Here is a 22,485-nt window from a genome sequence, read left to right on the forward strand (position 1 = left end):
ATATTTTATCCTATCTGCCTGTTTAAAAAGACACTCTATTATAGAGCACCTGTAGTTAATAGGGCTGTGACATCTCAGCCATATCAGACAAATTTAATTCAGATATCACAATATAAATGCAACTACTCTGCTTTCAATGTGACCCTCAAAGAAGCTGGGAAGTGGAGGTGTGGCTTTGTTTCTTTAGAGGCTATGAGGAAGCCTTTAGAAGGGTTTTATACACTACAGCTTTTTAGATTAGAATTGTTTCATGTCATTTTCTTCAGGCATTCAGAGTTGCCAGCAATTGGTTTCCTTGTTTCCTTTCTTTTCTTTACTAGAAAAATCCAGGACTGCTATACAATGGAAGAGTTTGTATTGACTCAAATAATAGCAAAATTATGGTATTACAAGAGTCAAAAGACTGGCAATGGGGAAAGATAGAGAGTGTCAAACTGGTCTGGTTATATTCATTTAAGTCTATTCACTACTGGGCGGTACAGGTGAAAAAGAATAATTTTGCTAAACATTCAACATAGCTTCCTTCAAAGGGCACCAAGCACACTAAATTTCCTCCAGCAAAATCAGGAACACCAAAACCAACATTGTGGCTGCTTTATGCTTAGAAAAAGTAATGGAAAAAAAATACCAAGGGAAAAAAATACCAAGGAAAAAAGGGGTCTGCTTCTCTTGTTTGTTTGCATTACTATTGGCAAATATTATCATTTTCCCAGCCTTTCTAAAATACTCTGAAATTGATACCCAGAAAGGGAAACGAACCGTAGTTCACAAAATCATTCATGGGGTTACATTTTAAGAAATGCCATCTTTGGCAAAGCAGAACAACACGGACCCCAGAGCATGTGCCATGCCTGGCCCAGGCTGCTGCTGTGATCTCCTGCCTCATCTTCTGCTGTACAAGTCCTGCTTGTCTCCATCCATCCTTCTGAAAGCATCAGGGACTGGAATCCAGCACACCTTCCTTGCTGGGCAGTTTGTCCAGCAGCAACAAGAAGGAACAACTGAGAAGAGCCATCAGCATTTACAACTATTGCATTTACAGCAAGTTTCAACTTCCTTTCCTCCACCAAAAAAAAGAAAAACTTTGGCTAATCCAAGATAACTAATCTCATCAGATTATTTTCCCTCAGAAAAAAAAAAAAAGTTGCTTCCTGAGTCTGCTTTGCAACTGAAGGCAGACAATGTGCCACAGGAACCTGGGCAGCGAGGGCACAGAAATGCCATCAGGAGCTCGAGAGGATAATGAGCCATGTGGATCACACAAGTGATGGGGAAAACCTAAGTGAAGAGCCCCGGGCAGTACAGGAGGAGCAGAGGCGGCAGCACATTTGGATGGGCACAAAATTCAGAGGCACACCTAGGACAGTTTGGGCTCAGCCCTGGCAGCCGAGATTTGAGGGAGAAGCACACAGAGGGGATGCCAGGGTCCTGACAGGCACCAGAAGTGAAAAAGACCCCTTAAAGCACCCACGCCTTTCAACCAGCTCACTGTCAGACCCCGCTGCCTAACGCAATGACACTCCACACACACCCTGAAGGACGGGCATGTGCAGTCCAGGTGCAGCCATGACTCCTGAGCTGATTCCAGAGGGGAAGAGCTGCTTCAGGAGCAGGAGCTGTTTCTAGCCTGCTGAGTCCAGAGGGATAGACCCACGAGCTCTGCAAACCACTGAGGATCACTGCAAAAGGGGCGACAGCCCCTGACATAGATCCCACAGCCCCATCCTCCCCACTGCAAGGATGCTGGTGCCGAGCCCATCCCAAAGGACATTTCATCATAACTTGTAATGAGGTCGACTTCTCTCACGCAGCGTTTCCCTAGCAACAAAGAGGTGATTCAAATCTCCAATATAAAGGACGCAAAGAAAATGACATGGTTTGGAATTTGGGGTTTTTTTAGGCGGGGAAAGGAGAGGCTGCCGCTCCAGCTACAAGCTTCCCGAGCCCTTCCCGAGCTGCAGCAACCCCTGGGCCGGCAGCCTCTGGCAGCGGCGTGTGTCCAGCACCACCACGCGGCCACGGCCGCCCGTGGACCCCGGCCCCGGCCGCACCCGCACCGGGCAGGGGGCGAGTCGGGGCACAGCGAGCCCAGGAGCCGCGGTGTCGGCACCCACGCCGGCCTCACCTGCCAAGGCTCCGTCCCGGCTGCCGCAGCACCCGACGGTGCCGCTGCGCGGGCACTTCGGCTCGTTAGAGCAGAGGGAGGGTAGAGCTGCGATGCAAGTGGGATCAGGCTCTAACCTGGTGGGGTGCAAGGGGAAGGGGTGATTGCTGTTCTCTGCCCCCAGGTCCCAGCAGCGAAGTGGAAAGTACGACCCAAGACTCACCCGCGGGCCGGGAAATTAATTCAGCAGTACAGGTTTGGGAGGACAGCAGTCGTGTGGGAGGACTGCTCTTAGGTACAAGCATGATGGGAAGCACAATGATGATTATTCCCTCTCTCCTGGCAAGCTGCACAGGCCAATATCCTAATTCATGGTGTGCTATTTGCAATTGCTTAGGAGTGCTATCAAGCATCAAACATCCTTCCTCACCCTTACCATGAGAGACAGAGCAAAAGGGAAAATACACTGTGCTTCATTCACTGTAGTCTAAAGCAGTCCCCCAGAAAAAAAATAAAAAAGCAGAATGTAAAATAAGGAGACCAGCACATAAAAGAGCAAAGCACATGGCTTGGAGCAGGACTCCTAGGTAGTCTGTTAATGTAAGTAGTAGAAGTATATATAAGTAGTTGCTCCAGAAACAGCACTTGCTTATGCTAGATGAATACCAATTCACTGTGGTATTCATACCATTTGCTGTAGTTATATCACTTCAGGGGCTCACTAGCACTGGCACCTGTGAAAAATAAGACTTGCATCTTCTCTGGCCACTTCTGGAAGTAACATCTCTTGTGTTCCTGTCTGTGACATTAACACTGATATATCGTCTCAGCCCTTTATTCAGGCCTGCAAAAGGTTTACTCAGATCCCATGTGAGGCGGACAGAATTCCCAAGACCAGCTTTAGTGTTCACAGCACCATTCTTCAAAACAAACCAAAAAATCCACACAACACCTATAGGATTTTTATTTCTGAATAGTGTTATTTATTTTATTTCCATAACAATTACAAAGAAACTCTCTCCAGGAGAGGCAGGAAAAAAACCCCTGAAATATTACTAAGCAATTTTGTTCCATATAAACCAAAGCAGAGTTACATATTTTGTTCACACGCATGTACAAAAACATTTGAAGTAAAACATCCTTCACACATAACACCTACATTAGTCTCAGAACTGAGCACATAATCAGATTGGCCTCACCTACCCTACCTAATTATATTTTCCTGTTTTCTTTTTAAATTGTAAATTTCTATGCAGGAAACATCTCTTTTTCTGCACAGTATTATGCATATTCAAATTAGCACGGGTGGCCTTGGAATTAAATCACTAGGTAGCACAATCTGACATAGAGCTGTACCCTAAAGTTGTTATACTACCATTTATACAGAGAACTTTGTTGGATACCAGGCAAAACTCTTCAAAAGCAATAAAAAGGTATTGCTAGAGGGAAAAAGGAACACGATGCACAGCACTCTCTCTACTACAATTCTGTATGATTCCTATGCAAAACACTTCAAAAGCCAAGAAATTCACAGATCTTGCTCTCCAAATTGTTATCAAAGTTCCCAGCAACTTCAATCATGGCAAAATAAATCACTCTAAGACATCAATGCTACTGGATATGGACATGGTCAATACTCAATATTCCAATTTTTCATCCACCCACCTTTGGAAAGAGAAGGGAGAAAAGATGAAAGATGTATTAGAACTGCAGACTGCTAAAGCAGGTGGGTCAGCAGAGTGCTTTACCAGTGAAAAGTAAAAAGCAACTGCAAGAGCAGAGCTTCATTCCAACCTACTGCATAATCTCACAGTGGTTTAAAATTTGGGGATTACATGGTCAATGAACACCTCACTAGTTGCCTGAGACTGCATTCACACCTAGCAAAATCTTATTTAGTTCATCAAAAGAGGATATTGTCTGTATCTGACTTTGTGAGCTAGACTTTAAATTTCACTATTTCATGCATGATGAGCACCACTGTAAGAATCAGAAACGTTCAAAGGGGAAGGACTCACCCCAAAGGTGAAGCTTTCCCACGCACAAAAGGAAACTTCAAGCACACAAATGTCAGCAGCAACCTTTAGCATAGCAGGGTAACATGAGGTACGGCTATTACCTTGCCTTCATTTTCAAGTGTGCAAGCAATGGCAATGGATTTCTCACCTCTGCATAAATATGCATCCCAAAGAGAATCAGTAAAATGCTCCCTTACACTGCAATGACGCAGCTGAATCAAAGGACAGTGAATTTCCACTGTATTTAAATACACTTGAAGCACTCAGGCTTGGCTTGTTGCAGTGTGTGGTACAGGGTGAAAAGAGCATGGAAAAGGGATGTGAAATGAAAAAATCACAGAAGAAAGACAGAACATCTGCACATGAGCAATACAGAGAAAGCACTTAAGATTAACACTTAGGAAGTTTAACCAAAGCCCTGGAGAACACTAGATTTTCATTTTTAGCCCACTTGAAATCTTGTAAATGAGCAAGCGATGCTGGCAGCAGTCACTCTGTCATCTAGCTCCTGAAAATAGTGCAATGGACTTTGCATAAATACCCTGGCCTCAAGAATAATTTACTACACCTGTCTGCAAAGCATCTACAGAGAAAGGCCCAATGACAGCTTTTCTCACACAGTATCAAAGACACAAGGGCCAAAAAGGGCTGAGCCTCAAGGCCCCAGCCTAGCACATTCTGTGTGGTGTGGAGAACATTGGGTCTATCAGTTTAACTGAGATGGGCAGTGTGCTCTTAGCCCCATACCATCATTTGAACGGTAAACTCTACTAAATGTGCAGAAAAGTGAAAACACTGGCCCAGCAGGGGGAAGTGTCCTCTGATTCCCACACAGGAAGGGCTAAAGTCAGATCACTTATCTCAGATATTGACAGTGTGGATGTCTTCAGCTCAGGTAGCAAAGGTGAACTCACCTTATGAGCACACAGAGAAAAACAGACATTTCGAAAAATGTCATTCATTTCACCTGCTTTATATTTCTACTTCAAGGCCAAAAAACAGTGACTTGACTATTTCTCTTCAGCTGCTAATGGGGTCCACAGGAAAAAATTTAGATGCAGACATCTAAAGCTGAGTGAGAAGATAGTACCCCAAATGCCTTCGTTGTACCTGGGCAGCTGAACAGCAGAGTTGTGCTGTACTTCTTCATGATCCAGCAGGTTTTCTTAAAATCTATATCATATAGGACTGTAACATTTAAGTGACCATCTAGACATCCTCCAGCCAGCAACAGTCCTACCAAAATCAAATAAAAGCTCACAACTCTCACAAAACTCTCCGAATGATGACTGTGCCTTTTTCTGCATAGTAGCTAAATCTCAAACATACTTCTGAAAGGCAAATATTACTATTCTTTCTTTACAGCTGAGAAGGCAGGGACATTGCAGCTTGCCTAATGGTGACTCAGGGGGAATCAAAATAAAGATTTCCTGGTTCGCTCTTCTACCACTGACGAGGCTTAAAATTGCAAGAATTTACCTCACAGGAGAAGCTTTTAAAACTGTGATGGACAATTTTAACTCCATTGTCCATAAAAGCCTGTGGTCACACTTTCTTATTAGACATTGAGGAATTTTCTGTTTGGCTTCCAGTTCTATAAAAGTGGAAGAGAAATACAGTTAGGAAAAGAGAATTAAAGCCAGGCATGTTCCACAGAAACAAAAATACTACGCCTGAAGCTCACTCTTTCAAAAGACAAATCCGCAATTGTAAAGATAAATGGGAGGTTTGGTAAATTTCCCTCAAATATCCCAAGGGGTTACAGGTATAAAGCCACTTTAAGTGGCTGCTCATTCTTGATTCATGTTCATTCTAGCTCTTTTGAGAGAGACACACACTGAATCAAGTTAAAGACCGAGTTGATCAACTGAGGATTGTGCAGAATAGAAAAAATGTCATCAGTCAGCTGAGCCATAAAAGCAAGCAGCAAAATAGATTCTGTTTCAGACTAAGTTGTCAAGATAACAACTTTGAATATGAAAGCTCAGCCAGTCTGAAGTTGCTGCACTCAATCCAATGACAGAAAAGTTTGCACAGCCAGTACTGGCTCACACCAATAGTAAAAGCTGCTTCATTCTCTCCAGAAAACCACATCAACTTCCCTGAACAGATGATCAAGAAATCAACTAAGAAATAAGCTCTGCTGGTCTGGTTTCTAACAAGGAAGAATTGGTGGAGAATGTGAAAGTCTTGGTTGCAGAAGACATGGAATTGTGGCATTTAAAATCCTGAGAAATGTGTACAAGACAAAGTCCTGTACCTTGAGGTCAACATATTTTGGTTTCTTCAAGGAATGTCCTGGCAGGATTTCAGGAGGGACTGCCCTGACTGCCCAAAGGAACCCTAGTGTGATGCTTAATCTTCAAAGACAGTTTTCTCAAGGTAGGAAAACAATTGTATCTGACAAGCAGAAATTAAAGCAGGCAAGACAGAAGGCCAGCAAAGTTGAACAAGGAACTCCTAACTGAGCTCAAACACAAACAAAAAGGTACATGTAAGTGGAAGTGAGGATGGGCTGGCCAGCAGGGATATAGAAACACAGCCCAAGTATGCAGGGACAGTTAAGAAAGCCAAAGCTCAGCTGGAGTTGAAACTGCTAAGAGATGTGAAGAAGAGCTTCTCTAAGTACACTGGAAGCAAGAGAAAGGATGAGAAAACATGGGCCTACATGTTAAACAATGCAGGGAATATGGTGACAAAGGATGGTCTTTGTACTTTGAGGCTTATGAACACAATACCTTTTTTGCCTGTTTTTATTGGTAAGTTCTGCCTTAAGGTGGGTCAGGTCCCCAAACCTTCAAGCAGCGTGTGAGAATAAAGCTTTTTCTACAGTAGAGGAAAATGAGTTAGCAACAACTTAAGCCAGTTGGAACCAACAGGATGAATCTGAAGGCACTGAAGGAGCGGGCTCATGGCACTGTGAGACCACTCTACAGCATCTTTGCTAGGTCATCATAATCATCAGAGATGGCTCTCAAAATACCCTGACTTAAGACACTCTTGCTGCCCCCAACATTCAGCAAGCACGAGGGAAGCAAGCACATCGACGGAAATTATTATTCCTCTTCATTCAGCACTTGTGAGACCATATCTGGTGGGCTGCATCCTCTTTTGTGCTCTCTTTTACAAGGACACTGCACCAATTTCAGTGGAAGGCCACAAAGCTGGTTAGGGGGCTGGAGCACAGGATAAGTAAGGAGAGCTCAGGTAACATGGTTTCTTCACACTTAAGAAAAGTTTAAGAGAGCTCTCATTGTATATAGTCACTTAATAGGCAGATTAGAGAAGACTGTGAGATCTGCTTGGAGATCAAAAATGACAGAACAAGTGAAGACAAGCTGGATCATGGGAAATTCCCACTAGATGCAAGAATTTATTTTTTCTTACTATGAGGGTTGTCAGATGTGGGAAAATGCTGCCCAAAGAGGTTTGGCATCACCAGTCTTGTAGATACTCAAAACTCAAATGGACAAAGCCCTTAGCAACCTGCTCTAAATGGCTGTGCTCTGAAGGGGGGGCTGGAGTAGAAACATCATGAGATCCCTTCAAAACAAACTATTCAATGATTTTGTGACTCAGCAAACCTCCTCACAACTACTTTTCACTGGTACATTCCTCATTGATCTGACAAAGCAAGTCATGCCACCATCGATGTAAAAGGTGATCTTCATTCTCATGAGTCAGGATGGAGTACAGCAGACAGCAAAGAGGGGGAGCTCAAATGTGCTACATATCAAACCTCTCACAGTAACTTTATGCAGCTCCCTCATACACCAGGGCCAGCCCTGTGTTGGAATCGTGGCCATCACAGTCATCTCTTGGTTTGTTTCAAGTCTATTATGTGCCATCAGGACTAAATATAAAGACTGTTCCTTTTCACATCTTCTTCATCTTTTTCTTGTAGCGCTGGTTGAAGACAGGTGAGGATCCCATCAGACTGTCAGCAGAATGAGAACCGTAGCTGCTCTCAGAGCCATTGGGGCTTTGTGGCATCCCAGCTTCGCTCATGCCTGACATCGGTTCCTCAAAGACATCACTGCCTAGGACGCCATGGCCATGTACATTACCCTCCTCATTTTCCTGTGGCTCCATTTTCACCTGTGCCAAGTTCCAGAGTGGGGAAGCATTCACCTCAGCCCCTAGAGAAAGAAAAAGCACATTAGTAACTAAGTAAAAAGATAAATCTTAAACAGCATGCAGATGCAAGGGACAGCAGCACTGGTAAAGATGGGGCAAAAGCAAAGCCACAGGTGAACTAGGCTGGGGGGAAAACAAAACACACCAAGTACTGTGATTAATAAAAAAAAATCTGATGGCTTTTTTTGTTAAGAGTCCAGCAATTGCCACTCTAAAAAATATGCTATCCTTTCACTGCAAGCCTCCACATGATTTTCTCCATGGGAAACAACTTCACTCTCCAGAAGCAGTGCCCCAGCAGCAATGAGTACACATCAACAGCACATGGACTAGACCCTGCATAAGCAGGACTCTGAGGCAGCCCAGAAGTCATTATGAGGTCCTTCCAACTGTCAGACATAGTGGGCTTCTGCAGGGAAGGTGAAGTGAGAGGACAGAGGACTGGGTAGATGAACAGTACCAAATACCACTTTCAGCACTGAAATGCAGGGACATCAGAGCTACAGCCAGCCACCTGCCTGCCTGCCTCCTTGTACTCAACACCCACAGGTCTCACCCCATGCTTCAGCAAAACAGAAAGAAATGCTCTTGGCTCAATCTCACAGACACCCTGCTGGGAAATAGCTCACCACCACTACTCCTCTTTATAAAAAACTTTTGGATTCATGTGCAATCTGAGCAGATTGAGGATTTTCTGTACAGATTATGAAATCATATTTCTCGATAACAGCAAATGTTTTTCTCCCCAAGAGTAGTAATTACAGATTGCATTCTGTTTATTTACAGTTTTAAGAGACACAAAAAGTCTATTAAAAATACACTAATTGGGCTTCTTGCTGAGATGGGCATAAACAGCCCAGAACTGAACCATGAAATCTTCTTACTCTTAAATCTGGTCTCTTGTGTGGGGTTAAATTCACAGGGAAAATTAAATAAATTTGTAAAAACAATATTTAAAATGAAAAAATAAAAACGCATACTACACCAAACCCCACTAAACAAAATAAAAAACCAGTTTTAATAAGTTTTCCAAACCTTGTGTCTCAAGGAACATGGCTACACATTGAAAGTACAACCAAACCTCTTACACTGAGCCAAACCTACTATTATTCCCTATTATCAATATACTAGTAACAACAGTCCCTTATTAGTAGCAATTACACAGAAAATAAATCTTCAAACACATATCTGTACTGAGAACTCTCCTTTACAAAGAAGTCAGGAATCTTTTCCAGAGCAGCTTGGCTCAAACCAGAGTTTATGAGACCTTTGTGGTAACACTGCCTACATTAGATCAGTTGCCTTAATGAAAAGTCCTTTTCATGTTAATCATAAGTAAATGCATCCCTCTCAGCAACAATGGACACATCATTAAAATGCTATCAGTAGCACAGAGTTACAGCTTCAGTCTAGACAACAATCGAACATGCTCACTAAACTGTGTCTTTCCATCATCGACTGCTCTTATTCCATTCAGTTCTGTCACCTGTCACTGAGAGTTTTACTAATGACTAACAGTACTTAAGCATCAACACAGGATGTTTCATCTTCAAAGCACTTCAACTTCAAAGTATTTTACAAATAAGCTAATCCTCATGTTATCCCGATAGGTACAGGAACAAGCTCCTCAATTTTGCTTCCATTCTCCAACAGCAATGAAATTAAGCAACTAGTCTGCAACTGCAATGTCAGGCATAAGCAGAGACACAAGAACAGGAAGGGCTGTAACGAGAGTTTTGCCCTCAGACTCTGAAGCCTTACGGCCCTCCCTATGGGCCTCACACCTGTATCTTCAAGATGGCAGTGTCCTAATTGCAGCAGCTTTTTCTCACTCCGTATGATATTACACTCTCCAGCCTGCCCAGCTCTAGACTGAGACTTCTCGCAGTGATGAGATTTCCAAACGCTCTTGTGAAGTGAAGAGGGATTTTCAGGGAGGAACAGAGCACTTGTATTCTTAATTAGAAAACATCAATTTGGTATCAGAGAGGCAAGAGGCATTTAATATACAGCTAGCATGCTAACCTCTGGGTCTCAAGTGGTAGATGCTAATACAAAACTTTCCAGATGAATCACTCGCAACCCCAAATGGACCAGAGGAGTCTGTTGTTCCCTCTTCCACAAAAATGCAAACACTTCACATTTCAGAGGTACTATGGAAAACAGCATGAGCTTTCAGAAAAACATCAGATGAATTTGTGTTTTAAAGCTCTGTACAATGTAAAAAAACTAATGGACTCAGAGGTATACACTACCCTCAGTATATATGCTACTCAGTTTAGGGTTAATAGGAGGACAAGGCTTCATTGTTTTATAACCAGATTTTTAAGTGAAACACATATTATTGCAGGGATTTCCAGAGTTCAGAAGGTTCTATACAAAATTAAAACTGCCTTTCTTTGGAAGATGAATGTCTTCTTCATTTCCCAGGAAGTTTAGCTTTACTGAACAGCGAACAGAATGAAACTTGTATATATAGAAAAAGCCCCGCAGTGGCAGATTCTCCAATGCTGGCCACCAGTGTGCTTCAATGCCAACATCAAGGGATGGCACTTTGAGGAAGAGAGAGCAGTCCCCATAATCTCACTACATCACTCACCCTTTCACTCTCCATGGCCTCAGTTAATTACAGCAGGCTTTGGGTAGAGATGCCAGGAGCGACTGCTATGAGCCCATTTTGCTCTAGTCAGTCGCTGATAAGTTTTCATAATGCAATGATTGTCACTACCAGGGTTGCTTCTGAACAGCAGCAATGAACAGCAGCAAGTATCATTTGTATTTCCAGAACTCATTCAGGGCCTAAACTAAGGAAAATGGCCTTCAACCTTTCAAAGTGAATCTCTGAACATGAAGCTAAAACTACCCAGGGGAAACAAGATCACATGGAATTGCCAATGAACTGTTTCCAGGAGCAGCAAGAAACCCCTACCTGAAGTCTGTGGGGAAGCTTCTACTTCCAAGTTGGCTGAGAAGCGCTCACTTGGAGCTCCAAGGACTCCAACAGGCAAAGACTGGTCACCAGAAGCCAGATCTCCTTCCAGTTCCTCACTTATGGGGAAAGTAATATCACTCACAGGTTCCTCCTTAATCTTCACAGGCTTTGTGTCCTCTGCTGCCTTTTCAGGGTTGACAATCTTCTCATATTCTTCAGAGAGCTGCTTGCTAACCTGTCCAAGATCAGTGGGTGAAAAAGAGGCCAGAAAGGTGAGTGTGACTTCAGAGACTCTGATGGCAATTATACTGCAGTTCACTCTGTTCACAGAACGTTATTAACATTTGACCTGAATGAACAAGTAAACAGCTTACCAGCTACACAGGAAAGACTTTTTTTCACCTTTAAGTTCACCTTTTGTTCTGTGACAAGGGCCTTTAATAAGAGGTTTAATCCATTAACATCTGATTGATAAAGATTTCACAGAGAGAGATGATGAGGCCCAGAAATTTAAACAGAGCACAAAACAAAAGGAAAGTGTCTCAGTCTTACTCTTTGGTTTTATCTGTGTGACTGTCCCCAATTTTCCAGTAACAATTTTACCCCAGCATTAAAACCCAAGCACCTCAGATCTTCATCAGCTGTGTAGTCATGACTGGGCAAAGCCTGAGTACCTTCTGTCATATTCACAGCAAAAAACACAAGACGTTTTCTCCAGTTAAAGAAGTGAAACAAATACAGGAATGAGATTTAGAACTACCCTCTACTTCCAGAAACTTAACAAAGGAAAGCAATTAGATTTTAACAATTTCAGATTTCATCTGCTTCTAACAAATGCTTCTTTATACAAGTAAATCCCAACAGTCAGTGGACTGTGCTCAGGATAATCCCAGGGCTTTTTAACATCAGAAGCAAGCAGGAAAAATAATAGCAAAGCCTATTTCTCCCTTCTAGGTATACTTCCAAATACAGAGGCTACTGGGGACCTCAGCCCTGCACAAAGAACAAAACCAGTAAGATAATGACCAGCTGCAGGAAGAGGAAAAACTGCATCAGCAGAATGATGCAGAAACTCCAAATTCCAAAAGGACACAATATCGGAATAAAAACATTTGAACAAAAATTAATAGAACTTTTTTTTTAACAGAAATGCTTTTAATGAAGACAGATCTTGATGATGTTATTTTTATGCACAAACTTCAGAGTTCATCACAACTTACGTGCACTTACAGGTGTCTCTGTCTTACACTGCCTCTGTAAGCCACAAGGTGTCAGCCCTGGGAAAAGCAGGAGCACGAGAGATGCTCCAAAATGAGTCAACTAGCACTCAGATAACATGGTAAGAAAGAAGGAATGGCAAGCTTTGTCTTTAGTCACAGGCTACCTACTTGATTCAAGCCTTGTTTTTGATAAGTAGGAACAAGACTGCCACTTCAAATTTCTCTAAGTCCACAATAGGCAGCCTTCTATCATTCAAATAAAATGCATGTTTAATTTCTTAGAATACCTGGACCAGGAGAGAAATCATACCTTATTCTTACAACCTACATTTATTGATTCCTCTTATTTAACAATTGCTCTTCTTTCTCCACAGAAGAACAGACTCCTCTGGAGCGGAAGGTAGCACCTGTGTGACAACTCACATCAGAACAATACTACCCTATATTCCTACTGTAGCTTAAGAAAGTCACCCCTTGCTTAAGCAAACACAAACCTCTGTACAGCTTAGTAATTTTCTGAAATATTAAGCAGTCAAATATCCCATTAAAGCAAAAAATTCAGTTAGTTCTGATTTTATATCTACCTGATATTTTTGTCTGGGCCATTCAAGAGCTGGGGGCCTCTTCTTAAACTCATGCATGTCATCACTAGAGCATCCTTCGATTCAGTAGGGACACTAATAAGGGGCTCTGTCTTCCAGTGAAAAAAATCCTGTTTCTCTTTCGCTTGAAGACTCCCCTCCACACCCAGGAGGTTCTCTAATGGGATTTCGCCTCAGTAAGACTGAGGACTTGCCACAGGAATAAGCAATGGTACTGTGGGTACATTTCTTGGTGCTGTCAGGACCCTAACGCTCTTCTCACCTGAAGCATGTAGCTGTGATAATCCTTAATGCGGTGCTGCCAGAACTTCTGCAGTGAGAGCACGCTGCCAATGCCCACTTCGTGGAAGACCTGCTCCATGATATCAGGGAAAGGGGTGTGCCCAAGTCGAGCTTCTCGATCCACAGCGAAGCGCAGCAGTTTGGTGAACTTCAAGCAGTACTCGTGGGCGATGTCTGTCAGGGTCTCCAGAACGCTCTCGTTGGCACACTCAAAGCCTGTGTGAGCCAGGATGGTGGCCATTGACTGGTAGAGAAGTTGCCGGCAGGAGGACCAACTCAGCTCAGTCACTGGCTCCCCTTTTCCTCTAAAAACCAGAAAAGACAAAAATAGCCCACTTTCAAAAATTGAAAGAAGTGTATTAGTTGAAAAGATACTGTCAATAGTAAGGTGATGCACAAAGGGAAAGCAGAGGGTTTGGGGTTCTCCACAGCTTCTCCATTACATATGAACACTACCTAATATGAGTTTATCTACTTTTCCTTCTTCCCCTCCCTCCAAATCAGCAATTCCAATTTTCGTTTTCCCTTCTAATGTTGCAAGATTCCTTGGGTGATTCATGAATGTCGAATGCAAATCTTCTGAACCCTTAAACAACTCTCTTCTCACCCAAGAGCTTTTCTTCTGGGCAAGTGATTTAAATGGGTCCTTGACACAAACAAAAAAAGGCATTTTAAATAACCTGAATGCAAATTATTTCCTCTCTCAGTTAATTATATTTCTCTTCCTTATTATGTCTGATGTCACAAGCCTAATAGTCAGAAACAAAGGCTTCTGGGAAGGACAAGATAGGAATTTCTAATGCAAAAGGCACATATCAAAAAGCAAGAAACGGGATACACATACATTGCATGCAGGTACACTGTAGCCAAAAAGACCCCTTCCCTGCCCTCATTTCCAGCAGTCACTAAGCACGACATTGAAAAAAGTATCCCCATAAGCAACCTAAGATGCCAACATAAGGCCCCGGGAAGAGGCCTGGAAAGGTTCTGCCATAAAGCAGCACTCCCTGGCCTTGGGTTTTTTGCCATAAAGCAGCAATCTCTGACCTTGGGTTTGAGACCTCTCTTTTCTGTGTTGCTAAGCAGGAAGAAGTGATCACGCAGGATGAAGGATATGGCAAACAACTGACACGAGCACTTCAAACATCAATTTATTTACAGTCAACCAACCAAATTTTTCATCAACATCAGTCAGCAAATAGAAATTGTACAAAGGAAAAAAAGACTTAAGGCAAGGCCTCTAATAGGAAAACATATCTACCAGATTTCTCAGCTCATAATTAAGTGTATGTCATCTATTTGCTCCTATCAGTAACATGGACTTCAAATGCAGATGTCAAGAAATAAAATTTTCTTTCTGCTACGTATGGTATTTATATACTTTTTTACATTCCATTCACCACCAAGGGCAGAATTAAGCTCACAATTTCACTCTTCATTTGTTTCTGATCAATTTCTCCTAAAATCTTCCACAGCCCACCTTGAGATTCTCCTCCTCTCCCCTTACACTACTTGCATATCACCACACACTCTTTGCAGTAACAGGACCTGATTAAAGAGTACACAGACAGTAACTGATGCCTTGATAAAATTCTCAGTGCTCTGTGTCTCCAACAAGTAGGCTGAGAAGCTGGGCCACAGAGCCTGACTCTCAAAATTGACCCACAGAAAACGATTGAAACACAGCAATAAAAAAGCTAACATTTCAGAGGAGTGAAAATGGAAGGTGAAACTCAGAGCTATCAGGACCAAAATCATTCACTTTCAAGAACAACAGCTCAGCACTTTCTGATTATTCAAACAAAGGGGTGAATCACACTATATTAAAAGATGCATATGATGATATTTCTAAGTAGATATTAAGAACAGTATGTGGATCTCAGATCACAGATTCATCCCAGTTATTAATTGATAGAAAATGACTCATATCCCAATTCCTACTCAATTATGTAACTACTTTGTTAAGAAGACAGCAGGCACCCTGACAAAATTAATTGAAAGATCATCAGTTCCTTAATAAATTAACTGTCACCCATACTATTTTTACACCTCACTCATTCCCCCCTGCTCCTCAGGGACAGACTGCTGAAGTTCAGAAGCAGCCATATGTCTGTCTCATGCAACACCGGGACTAAGAGGTTACAACAGAAATAAATAAGTGTCGAAGAAAACCAACCAGAAAACAACGCTCAAAATGTATGCCTAAAAAAAAGAATCTCTTTTTTTTCAGTACATATAAAGAACATACCTAACTGTTTGGCAGCCACCAGTTGAGAGCATCTTATGCCACCAAAACCACTCACATCAGGCTACTATTAATACAGAGACATTCACTCAAAACACTGGGCAAAAAATAGGACACAGATTTCAGCAAGTGCAAGCAGGATATTTAGTCACTTGCAAAGTAGAATACAACAACCATTTAGCAAAGCTTATCACTGCTCAGAAGCAGCAGAGAATATTATATCTCTCTTAAACTCCTAGAGGAAAAGAAACTAATTGCAAGCATTTAAATGCAGCTACGTTACTGCTCTGAAGGACATATAACCAACATGAAATCCAATCACATAAGACAGAGATAAAAGAAATTTCAGGTACTGTACTCAAATCCAAATCTCCACCTCTTCCTTTGGAAAGGATAGAGGAACAATAGAGGAATATGATTAAAAGCCAGAACAGAGAGCAAAAATTGAAATATTACTGTAGATGTTAATGGAAACCAACAAATAAGAAAACAATTTTCTTCATCTTCCCTTAACTTCCAGGTACTCTCTGGTAAGAATACACATGAAAAAAACAACCACATAGTCACATTTATGTTGAATGCAGCTATCTAATGTCAAGTCTTCCCAAAAGGGACAAACAAACTTCTTTTCCCTGATGATCATAGAGCCTTGTTTTTTGATCTTACCCACATCCTCAGCACTGACAAAAGTACCCTTTTCCAGGTCATTATGCTGAATGCCACTCTCTGCAGGACTTAGCTCTTTCCTGAAAGACCCTCCATCCAGCAACCATTCAAAGCCAAAACTACTTGACATATTAGCAGGGTGATATAGCTACAAATCAACAAAGTCCCTGAAGTTCCATCACCAGAGATTAACAGGACAGGAAATTAGGTCAGTGACTTGGAGGTGATCACCTCTACAGGATATACAGTATGAAATCTATCTCAAATACTGACCAACTTCCCACTCTTCAGTTCTGCATTTCTAACAGTCACCAATGCTAGATAATGTTCCAGACAAAAAATCTACCTGCCAAGCTACATATACATTAGACCCAAAGCCCAGCCTTCTCCCACTGCTACCAGCAATACGCAGAACTTCTCCACAGAAGACATGAGAATAGTGCCCATTTATATCAATCAGACTTATTTACAGAATTAGTAAGTTTTCCATACTCAAAAAAGGCCCATTTTCTGAGTCAGTCAGTTAAATGACAACAAGCCACCTCACAAAGGCAGCACAATCCATTCACCCAAGCTCTTCTCCTGGAAGGCTGTTTTTCTTAGAGGGAAGGGGAACTTGTGGTTCATTTCCCATGCAACTATCTTCAGGGGACAGTGTTTGGGCTAAGCCAGTACAAGGATCGCCAGCTGAGGTTCACTCAACTGCAGCAATTGAAGTTGCTCCCTCCTAGGTGAGCATACGCAGCAGCAGATGGAGGGAGGGACTGTTTTTCCTACGAACAGGACAATTTCATGAAACATTACACTGTGGAGCTGAATTTATACCAAATGAGGTGCAACAAGGCTGCTTCAGAGCCATTCCCTCCAAAGCAGTAAAATAAAGAAGAACATTGGAAAAACAAGATTATACTAGTCAGAGTAGATCAAAGAACACAGGTCACTAATTCCAACAAGAAAGTTTTTTCCTTTTGGAAAAGAGCCTTTTTACACCTCATCTTGAGTAAGTCTCTTTTTAAATACCTATGCTATATCTACAGAAGGCTGAACAGGTATGGAAAAAAACTGCTCAATAGATAATGGTAAAAAGGGTTGTCTCCCAGTGGCACAATCCAGAAGACCAATTTAGAAATGGGCTAAGCCAAAGTGCTTAGTCCATCAGGGGAAGTGTGTTCTGCCTGCCTTAATTACCACTGCTCCATATCCTTCCCTACATTAAACCTGCTATTCCACCAACACATGCTCCTCTATTTCTGTATAGACACTTCTTAACTACAAGTCTTTCTGTCATGCATTGTCTTCACACTCAAAGCTCCCAATTTTGTTTACAGATTATCTTTCAATGCAAAGCACACATCCAGTGTGGCCAGGAATGCAAATGACAGATAGATGGAGAAATCTGTTAAGAAACCAACCCATGTACACACAAGAAAAAGCATCTGAAGAAACACATGAGTGGTGAGGTTTCTTCTGAAGATGGATCCGTGCTAATCTGAGGAAGCTGAACAGAGAAGAAGGAAAACCTCGCAGTTGTATTATGGTAAGAGTCTCGTGTTGAAATGATAGTTTCAAGTCTACAGTTCCTTGGTCATCCTTTATCAATTATCCTTTAAGCTTACCTTCAGTTTCTACATTGACCAAAATCAAACATTAACCCCTTATTGTACATTCCAAGAACTGTAACATCAATACCTGCAAACCACCAGGACCAGATGGTAATTCATCCAGGAATACGAAAGGAATTCCAAGGATGAAAGAGCTGAATAGCTGTGGTACGTCACCTCTTGCTTCAAACTGAGTTGGTCCATGAGGACCAGAAGACAGAAAATGTGAAAACGTTTTCTTTTAATAGCCTCAGAAGAGGTGGGAAGAACTGTAGGCTGAGAAGCCTATTTTTGGTGCATCAGGGAAGTTCAAAGAATTACACACAGGTAAATTTTATTATGCTCAGAAAGAATGCATGGAGCTTTTGTAACTGGAAAACCTGCTTCACAAACCTGCCAGAGTTCTCCAAACCTATCAACAAGCAAGTACATCCACTTCACTGTGACATCCAGGTCTTTCCTCCGGGATCTGTGCCAGAATTAAGGTTTGTTTCAATATATTTATAAACAGTCTGGAAGACTGTAGGAAAGGAATAGCATCATGATTATAAAACTGCTGGTAGTTCAGATTTTTGGGGGGTTGAAAAGACCAAGCCAACTGAAAAATGGCAGTAAATTAGGTTCTGTCTCTTCCTCATCATACAAAGAGGTAGAAGTTACAGGTGTGGGGTGGGGCAGAGAAAAACCAAAATGAATCCAGGGGATAACAAAATAAAAGATAAGGGGGCAGCATGTCAAAGGATGAAAATGAGTAACAGGGATGTAGAAGAGGACATGTCTATACTAACAAAACTTGTGGTCTGATTCAGACTGGCTACCCTCATCTTCCTTTCTTTCTATATCTAAATGTAGGTATACACTTCTTCTCAGACCCAGGTTAGTGCCAAAAAAAATGAAATTAAAGTATGGGTTTAGCGGAGTACTGTAACTCTGACAATTGTGCTTCAGAAGGCAGCATAAAATTAAGCACTGTCATGCACTATCAATCGGAGGGAAGAATGTTCTTCCTTTAATTTGATTTTACACACTAAGAAACCGGTAAATCATAGAACTTCATTTTTGCTACTAGAACAGCACCTGCTAGTCTTAATTCATGTGTCTTAAAACAGTTAAGAACAAACTCAAAGCTTTCCTCCTGGAAAAGCATAAATATGTTTGCTTTAGCAAGCATGCAATTAAAATCTAGAATACACTTCAGCTCATTATAAATCCACTGTCAGACACAAAACACTTCATTTCAAAACTTTCCCATTTTCACAAGTAGTCCTTAAACTCCCCCACGTGGCTGACCGCTAAATAACATTTCCCGGACTCCAGAGGCTCGAAAGGAACTACAAAAAGATAAAGCAGCCCCCAAAACACGGCCAGAGCCACAGATAACTGAACTTCAAGCTGAACTTCTGCCAGTGGGGAGGACAGAGCAGAACACTGAGTGGTTCTACAAACCACAGGACCACGGAGCAGGAGTCACAGGGCCCGGACGTTATTCTCACAGGACTGTATTTCCCTTCAACCCTCTCAGCTAATTACTTTGTATCTTCCCAGAATGATGATGGAGTTCCTGCAGAAGGAGTACTAAGGAATAACTCTACTGCCCAGGGAGACTATGTTACCAAACATCTTTCAATAAAGTGCATTTCATACAACCTCAGGCCATTAAAGATCTCAATGGCATTTAACTGATAAATTATCTTCTGTTGATGCACATTTACCCATTTGAAAAACTAAAATGTATTATTTTCTCCCACATAATGCTCATTAGTGCACAGTTTTTCATCTAAGAACAGACGGTTATGATAGTGAGGATTAATGCCTTAGTCTAAATGCACATAAGCCACAAAGTATTGTGAAATCCTGCAAGAAATGCAACACCTCCTTGTGACTTTAGTGCTTGTCAAAGAGGTACACGGGGGGGGGGGGGGCGGGGCGGTGGCAATACTATTTACTCTAAGACTAGCTGCAAAGGAAGAAGTAACATAACTTTCCTTTACATTTACTCCAACCCTCGGCGGGTGGAGCCAGTACCAGAGACAAGAATTCCCTTCACCTATTTCCATTTCCACCTCTGACTGGAAGACCACCAAAAATCAAGCTGAAATTTGATTGTTACTATGTCAGGTACTATTTAGTTACTATTTCAGGTCCTTGGCCACTGAAATCTTACAAATATGTTATCAAGTCATCCTTTCAGAATCTACAGCTAAACAGCCAAAAACTACTCATGTGTCTGCTGGATTTTCAATTACCATGACACAACTTTAGTGGTAAGTGACATAAGTAGAGAGAACTTCACACCCCGTAACTAAACTTGTCAAAATACCACTGAAAACACCAAACCCATTCACAAACATTTAGTGTAGCACTAACAATATAGAAATCAGCACCACACATCCACATTTTATAGAGCGGGAAAAAGCACGTTCGTTTTAAACAACGTTCATGTTACACAGGAAAAATCTAAATATTTCCCTTTCAAAGCCTGTTTTCTACTTTACATACAACTGTTTGACCCTTCAGCCTAAAGGAGTCAACATAACTACATATACATTTAGAAACACTCAGCTTTCCTTCAGCCAAGAACTAACCCAAAGACATGCCAACACACCTGTAGAAATCGCTCTCTGGGTCACTGTGCCTCAGCTGAAATGGCATTTTGGGGGTTTTGCTATCCAGAGGAAGCAGGTCATCAGGGAGAGGTGGAGAGGCCGGACAAGATGGCAAAGGTTCGTTCTCTTCGCTTTTTATGCCCTCTGCCTGCTGCTGGCTCTGCGCCTGGGCTGTGGCGATGAGGCTGCGCAGCCGCCGGTTGTGCTGGATGAGCTGGATGGTGTGAATGGTGAGGCTGCAGGGCTCGGAGGGGATGTCCAGCATGGTGGTGGGCCGGGGCTTGTTGGCAGACGGCTGGTGCAGTGGAGGATCTTGGACTTCCACGGTACGGAACTCACGCTGCAGCAGGTCAAAGGAGCTGCGGTTGGCCTGGCTCGAGGAAACCGGGATCTCACCCCAGTACCGCAGCATTTCGGCACAGGTTGTTTGTTCTCAAAGCCCAGGAGGCGGCCACCAGATACAGGGTACAAAGGAGCCCTATTTCAGGGAAAAGCTCTTTGGGCACGACAGCAACTGGCGCTGGGATGCCGCTCCTAGGCAAATCACGGCTGTCCAACAGGCTGTCGCTCAGTGCCTCGCTGAGCAGTGTGGTGTCCTCGACGGCATCAGGTCACCACTCCGACATCTGACAGCTCGCACCGCCACTTCTCCTGAGGGGGGAGAAACAACCGCACCCGTGAGGCAGGAATTGTTCCTGACTGTAACAGGGGCTGCTGTAACTCTACCTGGGCCTCGCCGAGCGGGCCCCGCGGCGTGCTCTGGTTTGTGTGAGGAAATTCCGGGGCCTCACTCGCCCTCCCGCCCTCCCCAGCCCTGTTCCGAGCCCGCGGCCGCCCCCGCACCCCAGGCCCGTGGCTCACCTGCCCCCGCGCACCTTCCCGCTCCGCTTGCTCCCTGTCCCCGCCGGAACTGCGTCCCGGTCCGGCACCGAGAGCGGCTCCCCCGGCCCCAGAGCCCCTCCGCGCCGGCAGGGAGGAAGCGCTCGCTGCCGCCGCCGCCCTCGCCTCTCCCGCTACTGTCGCCTCCCCCGACTCGTCCCTCACTGCCCCGGCCCGCACTGAGGCCGCGGCGCGACCCGCAGAAGCGGCGCCCACCCCGGCACTGCAGCTCCGCGGCGCTCGTTCCCGGAGGACTCCATTCGGGACGGACCCGAGAAGATGGCGGAGCCCATGGAGGTGGAGGTGGCGTCGGAATCGGCAAAACCCGCCGAGCCCACCGCCTTCAAGCGCCCGAGTCGCCCGGTGCCCACCGCGCCCGCGCCCGGAGACCCGGGGCCCAGCCCACCGGGGTCCGCCCGCCCCGCCGCGCCGCCCGCGCCGCGCTACGAGGAGCCGCCGTGGGGCAGCCGCCCGCCGGCCGGCGCCGGGTACGGGCTGGAGGTGCTGAAGGGCGGCGTGACGCTGGGCTCGGTGCGGCTGGAGGACGGCAGCTGGTTCCTGGTGGGGCGGCTGCCCGGCTGCGCCCTGTCCCTGGAGCACCCCTCGGTATCGCGGCACCACGCCGTGCTGCAGTACCGCGGCGGCGGCAGCGCAGATGCCGCCGGGTTCTACGTGTACGACCTTGGCAGCACCCACGGCACCTTCCTCAACAAGGCGCGGGTGCCGCCCCGCACCTACTGCCGGGTGCGGGTGGGCCACGGGCTGCGCTTCGGCGGCAGCTCCCGCCTCTTCCTCCTGCAGGTGAGCCGGGGCTCGGGCTTGGGGGGTCCCGGGGCGCTCTCGGGGGTGGGAAAGGCTCGCCCGGATCAGGCCCAGGACTTTACCGGCTCCATCGGATGACTCTCGGGGCATTTCTGGGTGGTGGCTGCTCCGAGGTTGTGAGGAGGTTTGGGAACAGCCCAGCGCTGCCATGGTTGTTTTACTGGTAGAAAAGTACTCGGCTGTGGGTGCCCTGCCGGCTCTGCGGTGAGGTTTGGGGAGGAAGGACGGAGCGGGGTTGCGGGTCCCCCCGAGGCTTGGGGCGGAGGGATGGAGCGGGGTTGCGGATCCCCCCGAGATTTGGGGCGGGAGGGCGGAACGAGGTTGCGGGTCCCCCCGAAGTTTGGGGCGGACGGACGGAGCGGGGTTGCGGG

At 44.3% G+C, this 22,485-nt stretch overlaps 2 protein-coding genes across 7 annotated transcripts in view; one reads left to right on the forward strand and one right to left on the reverse strand.

The window, feature by feature from the left end:
* Window positions 1-3,061: 3,061 nt before the first annotated feature.
* SUPT7L (SPT7 like, STAGA complex subunit gamma) lies at window positions 3,062-21,333 on the reverse strand. The gene is made up of 5 exons (XM_071576918.1): window positions 21,275-21,333; window positions 20,413-21,064; window positions 13,276-13,600; window positions 11,189-11,426; window positions 3,062-8,261 (listed from the first exon to the last, which is right to left on the reverse strand). The coding sequence occupies exons 2-5, from the start codon at window positions 20,823-20,825 to the stop codon at window positions 7,999-8,001; spliced, it is 1,239 nt and encodes a 412-aa protein (XP_071433019.1). The 5' UTR covers window positions 20,826-21,064; window positions 21,275-21,333; the 3' UTR covers window positions 3,062-7,998.
* Window positions 21,334-21,563: 230 nt separating this feature from the next.
* Window positions 21,564-22,485, forward strand: part of SLC4A1AP (solute carrier family 4 member 1 adaptor protein) — a 42,175-nt gene continuing 41,253 nt past the window's right edge. For all 6 annotated transcript variants that reach the window (XM_071576942.1, XM_071576976.1, XM_071576959.1 and 3 more), the window contains exon 1: window positions 21,564-22,093. In XM_071576942.1, the coding sequence (XP_071433043.1) occupies window positions 21,572-22,093 (522 nt within the window). In that variant the 5' untranslated portion in view covers window positions 21,564-21,571. The remainder of the gene's footprint in view (window positions 22,094-22,485) is intronic.

This window comes from Pithys albifrons, chromosome 2 (genome assembly GCF_047495875.1).
Source record: "Pithys albifrons albifrons isolate INPA30051 chromosome 2, PitAlb_v1, whole genome shotgun sequence".
In the NCBI taxonomy this organism is placed as follows: domain Eukaryota; kingdom Metazoa; phylum Chordata; class Aves; order Passeriformes; family Thamnophilidae; genus Pithys; species Pithys albifrons.